Below are 17,955 nucleotides of genomic sequence, written 5' to 3' on the forward strand. Positions count from 1 at the left end.
CACCTCCACAACCAAAGCTCACACTAACTGAAGGACTTAAATTCCGGAGCAAAATTCAAGGACTTATACCTAAAAGTACACACCACTTTCACAAATAAAAGCAAGAACAGACATAACCATGTGAAGGTCATCCACTAATACCAGAGACAAGGGCAGAGGGCCAAAAGGCAAAATATAGATTACTATGAGTGGAATCTTACAACTACAAAGGGGAAGGGGGCCAGGCCTCATTATGAAGTAAAAACCCATGGGCCAATCGAGTATGACCAATATGAAGATGGTAGTGGATGGTAGATTTCCGCCAGAAGAGGTACAGATAAGACTGCCACATGGTAGGATTCTCCTTGATGACACAAAGTTCATTAGACAAGGAAGTGTACTCTCGTCAGCTCACAATTGAGCAAACAGGGATCTGATGTAAAGCCTCAAATCCTTCCCTGGAGGGATCACAGAGAACGGGGGTAGGTGGCCGCCACCCGTCCCCCTCTCCTCCTCCAGCCACATGACCAGCAAATTCATTATCCACAATACCTGGATGGCCAGGAACCAAAAGGAAGTCAACAGAATACTCAACACCATCAAGATCAGAGAGATCATGAATGGCAGAGACCAAGAGATGGTGGGAAAAACACTGAGCAATGGCCTGAGGCCACTCATTGGACTGTACATAACAAAACCCAGGTGAGGGAGGACCGTTTAATAAAGCAAAGGGCCCAATAGATGGCCATCAATTCTGCAGTAAACACCTCACATGAGGCAGGGAAGAGATGGTGTTCCATGCCAACAGGAGATGTGAAGACTTATGCCCCATGACCAGCAGATTTAGGGCCAATGGCTCAGATGGATAGAGCGTCTGCATTGCGTCCCAGGTTCGAGTCCCGGTTGGGGCACACATTTTCAGCTAACCCCACTGAGGTATATCAACAACACCTGTTGGCAGCTGAGGGTTTCAATTAATTATCATTCCATTACAAGGGTGTTTGTGACACCAATAACAATTACGAAATTACTTTGGACCGATTCTACTAATAATACTTGTCAATTTCCAAAAAGCACAAATCAAACATCTGTTGAGAGAAAGAAAGTCACTGCATTCTTGTATGGTGAAAACGGTGATAATCACGATGTCAGAGCCAACTGATGCACAGTAGAAATTACATCTTGACATCAAAGAATAAGAACTTTCTTGCGTTAGTTTTAAGCTGTTTCAGTCAGACACAAAGAGTGATACAGTACAATAGACATACTGGAGCAGTGAATACCACGAGCACTGTGAATAATGTAGAGGATTGGCAAGCACACAGGCTGGTGGTTGGCCCGCTAGCTTGCTGTCTATGGTGCACTCCGTTTGGCAGGCCAGCCCTTGGCCTGTGAATAATAAACTGGCTGTGCACAGGCTGAAATCAGTGTCATGCAAGAGTGTGCAGGACAAAAGGATTTACTGGAGAAACAGTGCCTATGAATACAATTTGGAGAAAAAAAAGTGTTTAGTGGAATATTACAATGCCAATTTTAACAACCATGTTGTGCTCCATGGTACACTCAAGCACTGTACAATCAAACTAGACTGGCCACAGCTCTACTGTGGACATTTGTACACACAGAAATCCAGTTAGTGAACACAAGTGCATAAAAAGATAAGCAGTGGTTAAAGTCTCATCCACTTATTTCATAGCTGCAGGTGACTGTCTTTGACGAGCAGACACAACAGTGACACAAGTGGAACAGACTGTACAGTACATATTCATGTGATAGGTCTCGCACTTAGGTCTTTCACCTACAAACTGCACATTCCACCCACAGAACATAAACCTCATTATTGTGGTACAGCTTGTGTACCTTAATTTTACAGGTAGTCAAATTACTGGCATAACAATGGCTGAAGAGTATCTCTAGAGAGACCAGGCTAAGGCCCCTAAAGAAAGAGAGTAGTCTTTTCAGCAGTTGCTGAGGCAATGGTATGGATAATTGCTCTAGCCTTTTAACATCAGCCAGCATGTCCTTACTATGTTGGTACTGCAACCCAGCTGAAGGTACTGAAAGTACAGAGAAACTACAGCAGTTTTACAGGTTATGGCACGTAAAACCAGCCTGTTGTATGCAATGATAATGCCGCAATGCCTGCGTGTCCACCAATAATAATGGGAAACAAAAAGGCCACCCAAACAGCTGTGCACGAACTAACTATTTCCTCCCAAGTACTGACACTGCATGGGACTTTGTTGTTGTCTAAAGCAGATGCAACTGCAGCCAGTGAAACTTGTCAAAACCAATTGAGAAGAAGCCCTCATTGCGTGAAGCTGGGTTTGTGAGACTGTGTAATAATGCCGTATTCGTTACCCGTGCGTGTTACCATTATTGAAGTGTTCGCTTGCACTGGATCTTTTGTGAAAACAAAGAATTTGTTTTAGGAAAAATTTCCAGAGGGTTCTGTGTCAATAAAGAGCACTGTACAGGAATTGATTGATAAATGATGGTGTACAGAATCAATTCCAAATACTCCCAGGAACAGACTACCACCAGCCTGCACATATGAATTAAAAGAGGCAGCTGTAGCAGATAGTGAGAAGTCCTTGTAAGTCAACCAGCAGACTTGAGTCAACAGGTACATGCAAGTGATAGAAATTGCACATGTTTTAAGGTGACTGAAGTTAAAACAGTAGTGGATAAGCATTTTGCAAGAACTGAAGGACTCTGACCTGCCGAAGAAGGAGCATTACTGTTCATAGCTGTTTACAATTGTTGCCAGTGGTGTCTTGGACCCACTAAGGCTCATGTGTGACTACGTGTGGTTCCACCCATCTAGGTACATAAATTCACAAAACAACCAGTATTCGTCAGCAGTAAATCCACACCTAATCCACCAGATACCCTTGCATGAAAAGAAGATCGGTATCTGGTGTGCGATTTCCACCATACCATGGGGCCCACATTCTTTGAGACGACAGTGAACAGTGACATGTATTTTGGAATCCTGGAGGAGTTTTATTCCAACCTGACAGAAGAGGAGTATCAGTTATGTTACTTTCAGCAGGGCGAAGCAACATGCCACACATCAGCTGCATCATTGTCCCAAGTGCACGAGATGTTTACACCAGAGGGGACAATTAGTAAAGGCTTGTGGCCTCCTCGGTCACCAGACTTGTCCATTTGTAACTTTTAATTGTGGGGACTGTTAAAGGGAAGAGTATATGAAACATATCAACACAAAATTGAAGAACTCCAAACCAGGATCCAGGATGTCATCAATAGCATCACAACACAAGAAATGACAAAGATTTATATGAATCTCCTCAAGTGTGCTCACATGTGCTGAAGTGGGTGGAGGACACTTTCAGCACTTACTGTGATGGGGAGTATATTCAATTATTCAATACATTACATTTGACTTTATATTCATGTGTTGCATTTATGGGCCAGTTTTATGTGCCACACACTGTATTTCTTATGAATGTGCAACACTTAAGGGTATGGTTTAATGATGGTGGTGGTGGTGGTGGTGGTGCCATCATAGGTAAAATATTCTACAGCTAAAAGTATGCTCCATTCTGAACTCCACGCGGTGAATTCTGAGAAGAATGCTATCACTGAAGAAAAAAAATCTGGCATTCTACAGGTGGAATGTTAAATCCATTCAGTAGATGAACAGTCTAGAGAACTAGAAAAGAGAAATGGATATGTTAGATACAGTGAAGTGCTGTGGCATGAACAACTGGACTTCTGGTTACGTGGGTACAGGAGGAATATGGTGAATACAGTAATATGAAGAAGGAAATAGGAATGTTATTGAGCTATAATGGTGCACAAAACTTAAGGGCAAAAGTAATTTGCATGATGTGTCACTGCTAAGTAACATAGCTAGATAAAACTTGTACCATACACAGGAAGAGCTGCTACAGTGTAGTACAGAAGGTAATAAATGGAAATGTCGCGTGACGAGGGCCTCCCGTCGCGTAGACCGTTCGCCTGGTGCAAGTCTTTCGATTTGACGCCACTTCAGCGATTTGCACGTCGATGGGGATGAAATGATGATTAGGACAACACAACACCCAGTCCCTGAGCGGAGAAATCTCCGACCCAGCCGGGAATCGAACCCGAGCCCTTTGGATTGACAGTCTGTCGCGCTGACCACTCAGCTACCGGGGGCGGACAGTACACAAGGTAAATGAAAGAAATACACAATATGATGAACAGAAATGACTCTTTGAATTATTCAAGGACAGTAATTACATTGGAGCCAATATTCATGATGGTCTCCTGACATTACAAAAGATGGGACACAGTTCTTATTAGTGTGTGTGATCACCATGGACAGTAACGCACGTTTTGCAGCATGCTTCCATGCTAGCCACAAGGTTGGTAAGGAGTTCTTGTGGTAGGACACTCCATTTCTACACCAGCTCGGTTGATTGCTGGGTGCTCGTTGGCGCATGTGGATGTGCTCCAATACAACTCCACAATACATGCCACCCGTGTTCTATGGGATTTACATTGGGGAGCGAGCAGGCCAGTCTTCTTGCCAAATATTCTCTCATTTCAAGAGCTGCTCCACCTATGCTGTCCAATGTGATGTGATTGTACATTGCCACACACAATTTTTGTGTGATGAATGCTTCCCTGAAAAGATGCACATGGGGAAGAAGTATAGTGTCATAATAATGCTGACTGGTGAACCTACGCCTTTCAAAGATTTGAAAGTAAGTACACCCATGCAATATTAATGCTTCGCCACATCATAGCACCTGCACCATCAAAACAATGCTCAATAATGCTGGACGAACTCTCATGTGGTGAGAGATAGAAACACATAATGCAACCAGGAACATTGTCGAACATGACTGTTTTGATGGTGCAGGTGTTATGATGTGGAGAAGCATAATACTGCATCAGCATACTGACCTCCAAATGTATGAACATAACACATCACGGATCAAGACCATTGTGACACAGTACTCCTTCCCCATGTGCATCTTTTCAAGGGTGTGTTTAGCACTGACTTCATTTTTAAGGATGACAATGCACTATCGCACTGAACAGCACAAGTGGAGCAGCTCTTGGAATGAGAGGGGATTCAACTAATGGTCTGGCAAACCGTGTCCCGGGTTTTATAATGTCCCGAGGACCATAGTGAATCACACCGACTTCACTGTGATTACTGTCTTTGAATAAAAGTGTCATTTCTGTTCATCTCATTGTGTGTTTCTTTCAGTTACCTTCTGTACTATACTGTAGCAGTTCTTTCTATGTATGATCCTTGGTTCATCACATTATGTTACTTCACAATGGACACACCATGCAGTAGTTAATTTCATTCTTCAATTTTGCACACCAGTATATTATGAACAGTAAACTCCACATTAAAGCTAAAAAAACTGTGGAAAAAAAAGGAAATTATGAAGGTTGGCACTAGATTAGTTAAAATATGCAGAAGGTCAAGAGTTTCAAATAGATTAGACAATGACTGACTGACACAGGGAAAAGGAATAGTATAGAAGAGGGATGAGCAGCTTTGAGAGAGCAAGTAGAGAAGGTAGGAAAGAAAAAAAAGGCAGAAAACAAAGTCTGCAGAAATTCTTGGATGACATGGGATATGTTAAATTTGATTCACAGAAGGAGAAAGTATAAAAATACTTATGGGGAAAAAATAAAAACTTTAATGTATAGCAACTAACAATGTAAAATAAATGTAGACCAGCAAGAGAAACTAAAATTTTCACGGAAAAAGATAAATCTATTAACACCAAATATATATTTAAGTCATCAGAAACATTTTTGGAAAATATGTTTTAAGTGTAGCTTGAAAGATGTGGAAAAAAAAGAAAAAATGGAAGATACACAATAAAGACAAAACGTGATCAGAAGCAGTTGAAAAATGGTGCTACCAAAGAATGTTTACGATTACATGGATAGATTGAGTAACTAACGAAGATGTACTGCATGGAGTTGGGGAGAAAAAAGATTTATGGCAGAGATTTACTTAGGGGATACACTGTTGGGGCACATTCTGAGACTCATGGGACAATTAAATTAATGATAGATGGAAGAATAGGGGAAGGGCAGGGGAATGTAGGAGGAGACCAACACTTCTATATAGTATGAAGGTTCAAATGGATGTAGGTTGTAGTAGGTACGCTGAGATGATGTGAATTACGAGGGAGAAACTGGCATTGAGAGGTGCATCAAGTGCAGGTGCAATCCGAAAACAAAGGAAGCAGGTTACAGTATGCTTGTTTGCCCTCTGCTTGAATACTGCTCAGCAGTGTGGGATCCGTACCGGATAGGGGTGATAGAAGAGATAGAGAAGATCCAACGGAGAGCAGCGCGCTTCGTTACAGGATCATTTAGTAATCACGAAAGCGTTACGGAGATGATAGATAAACTCCAGTGGAGGACTCCGCAGGAGAGACGCTCAGTAGCTTGGTACGGGCTTTTGTTAAAGTTTCGAGAACATACCTTCACCAAGGAGTCAAGCAGTATATTGCTCCCTCCTACGTATATCTCGCGAAGAGACCATGAGGATAAAATCAGAGAGATTAGAGCCCACACAGAAGCATACCGACAATCCTTCTTTCCACGAACAATACGAGACTGGAATAGAAGGGAGAACCGATAGAGGTACCCAGGGTACCCTCCACCACACACCGTCGGGTGGCTTGCGGAGTATGGATGTGGATGTAGATGTAGAAGTCAATCTTCAGACTGAAAACATAATGCATATGACAAGTGTTTGGAAAATAACAGTGGAATAAGGATGAACTAGCATATTTCATATGTTGGGTGGATGGTAGAATCACTTTAGGAGAGTTTTATGGATTTGGGGAAGAATATTGCTCATCTCATGGCATGATAAAATACAGTCAGTGCCATGGTGGAATACGTGTTAAGACCTGAAAAGGCAAACTAGAAGAAAAAGTATTGTTGACATTTGATTTATGGGCATAAGGCCATGGTGCAAGGTACAATTCTCTTGTAGACACTCTGATAGCAAATATCTCTGGAACAAAATGACATATCATTGCAATTTTGCCCAATAGCGTAGTCCATTGTTTTCTCAACAGATCTTGATACACCTCTTCCAACAGATGATGGAGCAACGAATGAAGTAAGATTATCATTTGAGCAATGCAAGGCCATATTGAAATAGTACTGGACATACGAAAACATGATGGAGGTACAAAGGCAATGGTGTAACATGCCTAGGCCTCAGCCAACAACATGTACAGCAATTCGGGATAAATTTAAAGCCGACGGTACTGTTCAGGATGTGCATAGGGAAAGGTATGGCTGACCAAAAACATCAACGAGTTCAGCTTCCAGTACTGCTGGGTTGCAATATGTTACTTGGTCTGAAGCAGGTTGCATGTGAAAGTAGGGTATGCCATCAAGCATACAACAAATTCTGAAGGCTACAAAGAGGAAAGTGTACATTCCAAGATCACTGCACGCTATGAATGAGGATGCCCCGGACGGGATGGAGTACTGCGAATGATCTGAAGGCATGCTCTGTGAGCATGAATGGTTTGCAGGGACAGTTATGTGATCTGACAAGGCACAATTCAAACTAAACAGTACTGAAACTGCCACAACTGCGTGCTTTGGACTCCCGAAAATCCTCATGTTCATATGGACAAACATGTTAATCTAATGGGTATTAATGTCCGGTGTGGTCTGTCATTGTACAGTTTGATTGCCCCTTTCTTCTTTGAAGGTACTGTTACTGGTGATATGTATCTTCATATGCTGCAAATATCGATTTTATCTGCCATCCGAGAGGTGTCTGGAAATGAAAGATGTTACCTACAACAACGTGGCGCTCTGCCTCACTACCACAGAAATGTCCAGAGCCTACTTGGATGCAAATCTACCTGGATGATAGACAGGTCGAACAGGAGCTGTTGAGTGCCCAGCACTGCCTCCAGACCTTACAACTCTTGACTTCTACCTATGGGGGACCTTGACAAATGAAGTTTATCAACAGAAGCCAGCTACACTCAACAAGCTACGAGAAACCATCGATGTATCCTGTGCGGCTATTGTGCCGGCAACACTGACAGCCGTAATTCGGCCAACAGTTCAGTGGCATCGACATTGTTTGGTTGCTAATGGGGGTCGCTTTGTACACAACGTAACCTTCACCCCATGCAAGAACTGCAATAGTATGTCATTTTGTTCTTCTAATATTGACTATCAAAAAGAGTGTACTTCTTCCTGGACCCATCCGTATGTACCCATGTCACTTCACCTCATCAAACCACTGCCCGAAATCGCGGAGCTGCACTGACATATGTTACGGAGTGGATAGTGGGGGATGAGTTGGTGCTTTTTGTTTTATTTGGTCGGTTGGTTGGGGTTGAAGGGACCAAACAGCAAGGTCATCAGTACCTTGTTTCAAATGTGGTCCTTTCAGATGTTTCAAATGTGGTCCATTCTGATGGACTGACATCTCAGAAAATTCAAAACAATAAAAGGTAAAAAGCTAAAAAACATAAAAGTGCAGTCGTGTTGTCAATGGTGAAAACAAAATGAGGGAAGTCAGCAAGTGAGCGACCCCAAGGCTATGCTAGAGGCAAGAAATATCCCACCTCTGATGCAGTACAGGTAAGACCACCCGCTATTCAAAAGCGTTCAACTGCTAGAATGTAAAAGTGCGTATTGTAAAAAGAGACTAACGAAATCTAAAAAAATGATAAAAAAACATAGTAAAAGGGAAAGAGAAGAGGATCTTGACCAGGGAGGGGAGTCGGGAATCTCCAAACACAGCTTACAGTGGGAGACACCCCAACCCTCACCGCCCTGCCCCTACTCCAGAGGGAGATTAAAAACCTTAAAACTGAAAATAAAAACCACTTTCACAGAGGGAACTGAGAACCAATTCAACCATCCGGAAATCATCTGCCAATATTAAAGGTAAAGTGCGGGGAAGTCTGTACTTAGTATGCAAAGCCAAAAGAAGGGGGCATACCACCAAAACGTGGTCTACTGACTGGAAGGCTCCACAACCACAAAGTGGGGGTGGCTCATAACACAAAAGAAAACCATGGGTCAGCCTGGTATGGCCAATGCAGAGGCGACACAGGGTGGTCGAGTCCTTTCAGCAGAGGCGGAAGGAAGAACGCCACAGTACAGGTGTCACGTTAATCGCACGAAGTTTATTAGATAGTGAGGTAGCCTCCCAAGAGTTGGCCCACGATTGTGCAAAGTGGGATTTGATGTGAAGCCATAAATTCGCCACAGGAGGGGTTACAGAGAAAGGAGGGGGGGGGGGGGGGGGGGGGGGTAAGTGACTGCCCCCCCCTCCCAGCCAAATGATCAGCGAGCTCATTACCTGGGATACCGACATGGCCAGGGACCCAAGGGAAGTCAACGGAACAAGCAGCATGGTGAAGATCAGCGAGACTGTCATGGATGCCCAAGACCAGGGAATGGCGGGAAAAACACCGGTCAATAGCCTGAAGGCCACCCATTGAGTCCGTACATAACGAAACGTTGGGAGCGCTGTAATAAAGGAAAGGGCCTGGGAAATCGCCATCAATTCTGCAGTAAACACCCCACATGTAGTTGGCAGGAGACGATTTTCCATGCCAACAGAGGACGTGAAGGCATATCCCACACGATCAGCAGATTTAGAGCCATCAGTGTAAAAAACAACAGCATCCCGAAACTCCCATAAAATTCAACGGAAAAACAACAGAATACCATCAGGGGAACAGAATCTTTCGGACCTCGACGGAGATCCATCTGAATCCGGGGCCGAGGAACTAACCAAGAGAAAGTGTTGGGGAGGGAACGTGGGAGACAGGTCAAAGAAGGAATCTGAAAATCACAGCAAAGAGATGCAAGGCGGAGCCCAACCAGTAAACCTGCCCGAGGGCAGGAATCAGGTGGGTGATGTCCTTGGTCTGGGAACAGGGTACACTAGGAAGGATGAGTGGGAGAGGAATGGACAGCGATTGCATAAGAAACTAGAAGCTGGGATCGCCAAACAGAAAGGGAGGGGGGATCCCAGTTTCAACCAGGAGACTATCACCAGGGCTAGTAGAGCGGTCCACACCCCAAGAGGCGTGGGCAAGAAAGCGAAGGAGACTGAGTTTACGGAAACATCCTACCTTCAGAAGACTGATATGAGGCAGCCCAGTGAGCTTGTTGTCGAAAAGAAGACCCAGGAAATGAAACTGTGGGACCACAGGTAATCATTGTGCATTGAGGTAGAGCTCCAGATCGGGGTGGCCCGTAGTAAGGCGACGGAAGTGGACCACCCGCGATTTTACAGAGAGAATCGAAACCCGTGTGAGAGGGTCCATGCAGAGGCATGCCATATAGCTCCCTGGAGCTGCCCCTCTGCAGAGGCCATCAAAGAGGAACTAACCCAAATGCAGTAATCATCCACATACAGGGCAGAGATGACCAAAGGATCGACGGATGCCACAAGTCCAACTATAGCAATGAGGAAAAGAAGTACACCCAATACAAAACCCTGTGGGATGCCATTCTCCTGGTCCATGGAGAAATAAAAACAGTACCAACCCGAACCCTGAACGACCGATGGAACAGGAACTGGTGGATAAAAATCGGGAGTGGGCACCGAAGACCCCACTCATGAAGTGTAAGAAAGATAAGATGGCGTCAAACCATGTCATAGGCCTTGCAAAGGTTGAAAAATACTGCAACCAAATGGCGGCGCTGGGAAAAAGCCTGTCAAATTGCGGATTCCAAGTGAAGTAAATGATCGACTCCGGAAGGTGACGGTAATATCCATTACAATTCCATTGGATAACCACAGAATGAGGATTCAAATTGGGGAGAGTGAACAGGCTAAAGCCAGTCATGCCGCCTGGTCACCATCTGTCACCAACAAGGAGGGGGTGACATCCATGAACAGCAGGTCAGAGTCAAGATGCGAAGGTGGGGACGGGACCTCTGGCGACACCAGAGGCTCCTTGTCCCGGGACTTATGTTTCTTCTTCTTTCCTGTTTGAGATCGAGGAGGGCTGTGCGGCAAAAAGGAGCCAGCTGCAACAAGATCTGGAACAGAAAGAGATCGGGTGACCTGTGGGCCCACAGACCGTGGTTCTCATGGTCGTCGTGTGGCAGCAGATCTTCGGCCTGGAAGGTATCAGGAAGGGGGATCTCGGGAGGTGCACCCTTGACTGGCAGACGCCGAAGTGGGACACTTCTCCGCCTGGGGAGGGGGAGCGGCACCCGGAGGGGAGGGTGTGAGAGATGCAGGGGAGGGGGGGGGGGGGGACAGGGGTTCGCTGCTGGGGCGAGGAAGGGGGAGGAAGGGGTGAAGATGTAACTAAGCATAGAAGCATAGCTAGATGTCATTGACACAGGATTAAGACGTGCATACTTCTTACGAGCCTCAGTGTAGGTTAGATGATCTAGGGACTTATACTCCTGTATATTCTTATCCTTCTTATAAACTGGGCAATCCGGCGAACGTGGAGAATGATTGCCATGCCAATTAACACACACAGGAGGGTGATCACAGGCACTCCCCTCATGGAGTGGAAGTCCACAGTCACCACAGAGAGGGGCCTGCAAACAGCAGGAAGACATGTGGCCAAAACGCAAGCACTTAAAACATCTCATAGGTGGTGAGATGTATGGCTTCATGTCACATCGATAAACCATTACCTTGACCTTCTCCGGACCCTTCTGGACATGCCGAACAAAGTGAACACCCCGTCGTCCGAGATTGTCCCTAAGTTTGTCATCAGTTTGAAGGATGAGGTCCCTGTGAAAAATTACACCTTGAACCATATTCAAAGACTGATTTGGGGGGGGGGGGGGGGTGTAATGGACACAGGAATTGGGCCAACATGGTTACATGAAGAAAGGGCTGCAGACTGGGCAGCTGAAGCAGTTTTGATCAACAACGAACCCGAACACATCTTGCTCAGAGAGTCTACTTCGCCAAACTTGTCTTCAATGTCTTCCGCAAAAAATAAAGGTCTGATATTAGAGAAAGTATCCCCATCAGTCCTGGTGCAAAGCAGATAGTGGGGGAAAGGTTTCTCCCGATGAGCCTGACCCTCCTCCCAGGGGTAGCCATGGAAGGGAAGGCCGAAGGGGCAGAAGAAGCAGCACTAAAGGAATCATTTCCATGCAAAGAGAAAGCCGTAGAAGAATGACCAGAGTTCTGGACCCGTATGTGTTTCATTTGCATAGCGCCCGCCCTGATACCACCCACTCTGATCAGGGGCTCTCCCCACGGGCGCCACCCAGCCACAGCAAGGGCCGTCTCACACGGCGGCCATTGTCGGGAGTTCTGATGATCCAGGACGACAAGCAACCACTCCAGGCTTACACGAGGAGGTCACAGCTCAGGTATCAGATGCGTGATCCCTGTATTTTCAGAGGGCTCAATCAAAAGGGTACATAGCAACCCCACCACATGGGCTGGCTATGTACCCTAGCATCAGACAATGATGTGAAGGAAAAGGTGGAAGGAACTGTGAGGACACACGTTGGAGGCACTAGGTAAGGTGCTCTTCCCCAAATGGCTCACACTATGGAATAGAAATTTAGTAATGGAGGTCAAACCCCAGAGGGGGACCAGAGAGAATGCCAAAAAGATGAGGTAATTACCCAACAAAACCAAATTGCAAAGCCAACATAACCAGGAGTACAGCGGGGCCTACATTAAAAAGGACACCAAGAGAGGGAGGGGAGAGGGCAAAGGGGAAGGAGCAAGGACAGGAAAGGAGGGGAAGGGAAAGGAAATGCAGCCCGGGAAAGAAGGAAGGCTGCAATAGCTCAGGGCCCCACGCTCGTCACGCAGGTACTCCGTGAGCCCGCTGAGGGGGGGGGGGGGGGGGGGGGTTGTTGTTTTATTTAGTGCCAACGCCTACAACCTGTCAAATTTCACTCCTCCGCCTTTTCATACAAACTGTTCAGCTTGCTGAGCCTGTTTGAAATTAACTGATTTGAGCCATTAAAGCCTCTGATGACATCTCCAGCATTGGAAGTCTAAATGTTGGGCAGAGAATTACACATTGGACCACGGCCTTATCCCCAAAAAACAAATATCAGCAATAATGCAAAACACCAGCCACAAAAGTCTGCATTTTATGATTAGAAGAAACACTGCTTCTCTTGTATGGTAGGACTCTTGCAACTAATACTTACATCTTGATTTTGCTCTTAATTTAATATTCTCTGGGTCTTTATTTTGTTATCATAAAACAGTGAAAATACTGGTAGCAAAAATATGTATTGTTTTGAAATACAGGGAGATTGAAACAGCTATTCCCTTTTAAGCACTGCTTTGTGGCTGATGATGAACAAATCGAGTGGTTAGGGATTCAAGGTCATTTCTTGCTTGTTTAAAAAATCACTGCTTGAGATAAATGAGAAAAATTTCAAGAAGCACTGTCACAGTTTAAGGTCAGCATACAACTGACCGTTTAAGTAAATTCATGGCAGAGGAAGGCAAGTGCATATTCCCTGGGAGGACCATACCTAGTACAGAACTGTGGTGTTCAGATCAGTTCTCAGGTCAATGACAGCTTTAAGGTTCGCATGTATTTGTAATTATCATTTTAAACTCTGAAGAAACCAGAGACTTAACAAGTGCATACTTTTTTCCAATAACTGGGTACAAGTTACTTAGTCGACCAAACCCTTGCATTTTTCTTAGTTTATGTATGCTGCATGTACATAATATGCATCAAAGTACTTGTAGGAGACTTGTCCTTTATGTAATAAAGGTTACCAGAATTTACCTTGCTGTTTCGGATTTCAGAACTAAAAAAGAATAAAATTTGGCAAAGTAAGTTAAATATAACACTGACGTAAACATTTGGCTGAATTACAGATCAATCTTTTACCATAATCCTTATCTGACAAATATCTGTTCCTTTTGCAAACTCTCACAACCAAATTATCACCTTCCAACCTAACCTAAATCTTGGACTATGTTACAGACCAGCCTGTCACCATAACCAATGTTTCATGAGGGTGAGGGTCTAACACCACACACTAGCTGGCAGTTGAAGGCCACATACTTAGAACAATTTGCCAATTGCTACCATCAGTGCCAATTTTCTCTCCTCGATGAAACACTGATTCAAACTGAATTGTTGCACTGGTAGGTGACAATGTGTTGTAGAATATGTAGATCACAAAAGTTTGAACATTCTTTGGACCACAATACATTTGTAATTCCTTACAGAGTGGATTGTACAACTTGGGAATAATTTCCACACGACTTTTGAGAGATCCACTGAGCACCATAGTAGTGTCTCTCATGCATGACAATGGATGGGACTTCATATTTAGAGTAAAATCTCACACTAAAATGACCCACAGACAACCAGCAATGTCTTCTGGCCGATTAAAAATACCAAAGGGGGGGGGGGGGGGGGGTGAAAAAGTTTATTAATAATTTTGTAAGCACAGCTGGATCACATAGGCTGGTAGGAACACTTGTCTTAAAGAGGTTCATCTCTTATGGAACAATGACGACAATAGCATCCAATTCACCATATAAACTAGCCACATAATTCTTTTCAATGATTTGGCCTTTGAGACTAACAAACTTACAAAACCATAGACCTATACCACAGCAGATGAACTTCCATGTGTACATGATAAGTTAATTGTTATTTTGTATTATTCTAATTAAAATAATGGATTCATACAACAAGATGGTGTTTTTTACTTATGGCAGTAAGTGGATGAACAACAAAAGAAATAAAACTATGAAGTATAAAAAGACTAATGTGTTGTAACAGACCACCTGAAACCTCAGTTGTGACCTAAAGAAGGGCGACTAAGCAACGGAGTGCACACATGAAAGAGTAGCCCAAGGACTAGGGTAATTTGGTTGAGAGTTGAAGGCAATGAATGTGAATGCCAAATAAAGATTCTGGTAACAGACTGACCTGCAGCACAACCTCATGTTTATCTTTGAGCCATATTTAAAAGCACTTTGCCATATTCGGCATACACTTCAGCACATTTAACACAATTTTCATCACAGAACTAAACCTGCACAATACATTCAGATAACGTGTATTAGATAATGAACAGTCTCCAAGAGTATTTTGATGTTCTGTACATAAACAACAAAAAATGCAAATTATTTGTTTTGACTGTTGTAACACTATAATCTGTATGTTCTGGGAAGTAACAGTACTGGCACTATCAATGGTGTAGGGCCCAATTCATATACCCCAGTAAGTCAGACTAAGCAATGGGGGAGCGCACACAACACTATTTTATAGTTACTTGACAAATGCATGTGTTTCTGCAGAGATGACCCAATCAGTTCTTCACAGGTTATATTTCAGAAAAATCATATGAATGATGTATGAAACAAATGTTTGTTCCTGGTCTGATACACTCTTGCCACAGAGTTAACCATGCCTATTCACTCTCATCCTATGATTTTTGTGTCAATACCATTGTCAGACATTTAAAACATGAAATAAGGCCACAAAAAAGAAAATTTATAACAGGAAAGTGCCACATATCCCATCATATCTGGCAGAAACTAGATGTATTTGCTTTAATACAGCTGTTATAAATATAATGCAAAGGGCAGTATGAAACCTTGACTTGGCCACAGCAAATACCTAGTGCAATCAACATGCACTGAAAACTTGTACCATCAATAACAGTATTGATGTTGATTGCAATAGTAACAGTTCTGGTATTATTAAGTGTCTTGTAAAGTCTCTGACATTGTCTCAGCCCACATTTGGTAACCTAAAAAGCTGTGAACAGAGTAATTTTCCATGCATCTCACAGATGAAATAAACGTGCTTTTCAATTACCGGGTGCTCTGAAGTCAAAGGAACAAACTGCTTTTGGTAACAACCGTATATTTTCTGTTAAGTGCATTTTTCTTTTTTTACAGTGAAAATACTTTAAATAATAAGTGAAAAATTATGATACTATGATCCTTTAAAGGCATTGGAATGTTTATTTCTAATTAGAAATCTCGACATACAAATACATGCAGTCATTGGCTATATTTATGTCCACCAGTACTTTCGTACTGAAAAACGATTAAGAAAAACGATTAAGATAATGGGTCTAACAACATATAATCAGCACATCTATGGCTCACGTCTATCACCTTCCCTAAACTTTCACGGGCTAATCCTAGCAGTGTTATGAAAACAAGTATTAAAAACGACCATCCTGTGGCAGCCAAAACCTCTATAGGCCATAAGCCGTTCCATGTAATCGAATAAACAACGTGAACAATCTGTAGATACATGCGACCAAAATGCAATATGGGACACATAACAACCCAATCGTTTTTCTTCCGAGTGACACTGTGTTTCTACACAAGCAGTTCACTTCAATTGCTGTGAGTGTCATACTGGTGGAAAACTCTGAAACCTGTTCGATACACCCGAGCAACTACACACAAAATTGTGAGTTGTTTGTGCCACTGTCACAAATTTGAATATATACGCTATCTGTAGTTATTAACAGTCTAACAAAATTAACTGTAGCCCACTTACCTTCTCTTGCTTTTAAGTAAACAGTGTTCGCAACTATATTCTCCAATTCCATGAGTTCCAGCTTGCCGAATTTCCCGAACTCCGGGCCGATATCGACCCTGTCCCATCAAAATGTTTACTTCTCTCCCGATGTGGTGCACAGGGTAAGATGGTGGCAGTTACACTTGATGTTGATATTTTATTTTGTTCTCGGTCTCACTTTTAACAGTATTCATTTACAGTATCAGCAGGCACGACATAACAATCTTCACTATATTGCTTACACATGAATGGCGTCATTCGCCACCAACTACGCAAGTCAAAAATTTAAAAAAATATATAATGATAATAATGCGATAGCACAGCAAATAAAGAAATAAATACGTCTATATTGTAATGTTCTATCATTTTGTGTGTCCTTCAATCACGCGTATCAAGTAAAACAATGTCCGTTATTACATGGAAGTTTTCTTTATCAGATTCTAAGGAACAAGTGTCGTCTGTGTTACAGTACTACCAGACAACACTGCCGTTTCAGCGCTTTCGTCTTATCATCAGAGACAAATGCGGCGACCTTTCATTTTGTACCCTTTAACGGTTCTTCCGTCTTATATGAGTTTATTTCAAGCTATATTATCCCTCATGTGTTCGGAAAGTTAGCCTAGAAATAGTGAATACCGGTATGTATATGAAGTCAAATCAAATGGCTCACGAGTGTGATGTGCGCAATGTTCTACCACGCGAAAATACAGCCGTTGAAAGTGAAAATATGCCATGTAATAAATGTGTAGCTGATACTGAACATTTAAAAGAGTCATCATAAGTATGCAATCAGCGATTCATACTTTAATGACTGATCTAACGAAACTTCGAAATGAAAATACTGAAATGTTAGGATACCTGAAATCGAGTGCACCACTCAAAACAAAACCTACAAAAACTGTAAACAGTGAGAGAGAAAAGCGGTATGAAGGGACCAGAAGCAAAAACACTACAGTGAAGGACTCAAGTGCTTGTGTTATGAAGTGCCCTTATAAAAAACAGTGTTAATACAATTGAAAACTGTTAAAAAAGCGATCGACCACTGCCCCAAAAAATGACACACACTGAAAACAAGAGTCAGAACGTATTAATTCTTTTTGACGGTCATGGTCATCACTGTGCAGAAATTATGATCAGTTTTCACAATCAAAAACACGACATCTATTCTCTTACAAAACTTAACGCTCAGTTAAAGGACGTGGTTTGTAACATAGACGGGAAGACGCAAGAATATACGAAAAATGACAGTGTCATCATTCTAGGTGGGATAAAAGACACCCTAAAGAAATTTGAGGATTTCAAATGCGCCTTAACAGATTCTCATCGAAAGACAGTCCACACAAAAGTAATCTTATGCACAATTCCGTACAGATACGATCCGCCAAAATTGAACAACAGAATCTACGCCGCAAACGAATTCTCCATGACCATTGCAAAAAATTATGAGTATATA

General features: G+C 43.0%; 1 protein-coding gene across 2 annotated transcripts in view; it reads right to left on the bottom strand.

Moving 5' to 3' along the window:
- Nucleotides 1–16,781, bottom strand: part of LOC124605225 (G protein-coupled receptor kinase 2) — a 173,549-nt gene extending 156,768 nt beyond the window's left edge. For both annotated transcript variants that reach the window (XR_006978624.1, XM_047136775.1), the window contains exon 1: nucleotides 16,482–16,781. Coding sequence is in view for 1 of the 2 variants with exons in the window: in XM_047136775.1 (XP_046992731.1) it covers nucleotides 16,482–16,533 (52 nt within the window). In the remaining variant the exon portion in view is untranslated. The remainder of the gene's footprint in view (nucleotides 1–16,481) is intronic.
- Between the last annotated feature and the right edge of the window lie 1,174 nt (nucleotides 16,782–17,955).

This window comes from Schistocerca americana, chromosome 3 (assembly GCF_021461395.2).
Source record: "Schistocerca americana isolate TAMUIC-IGC-003095 chromosome 3, iqSchAmer2.1, whole genome shotgun sequence".
Taxonomy (NCBI): domain Eukaryota; kingdom Metazoa; phylum Arthropoda; class Insecta; order Orthoptera; family Acrididae; genus Schistocerca; species Schistocerca americana.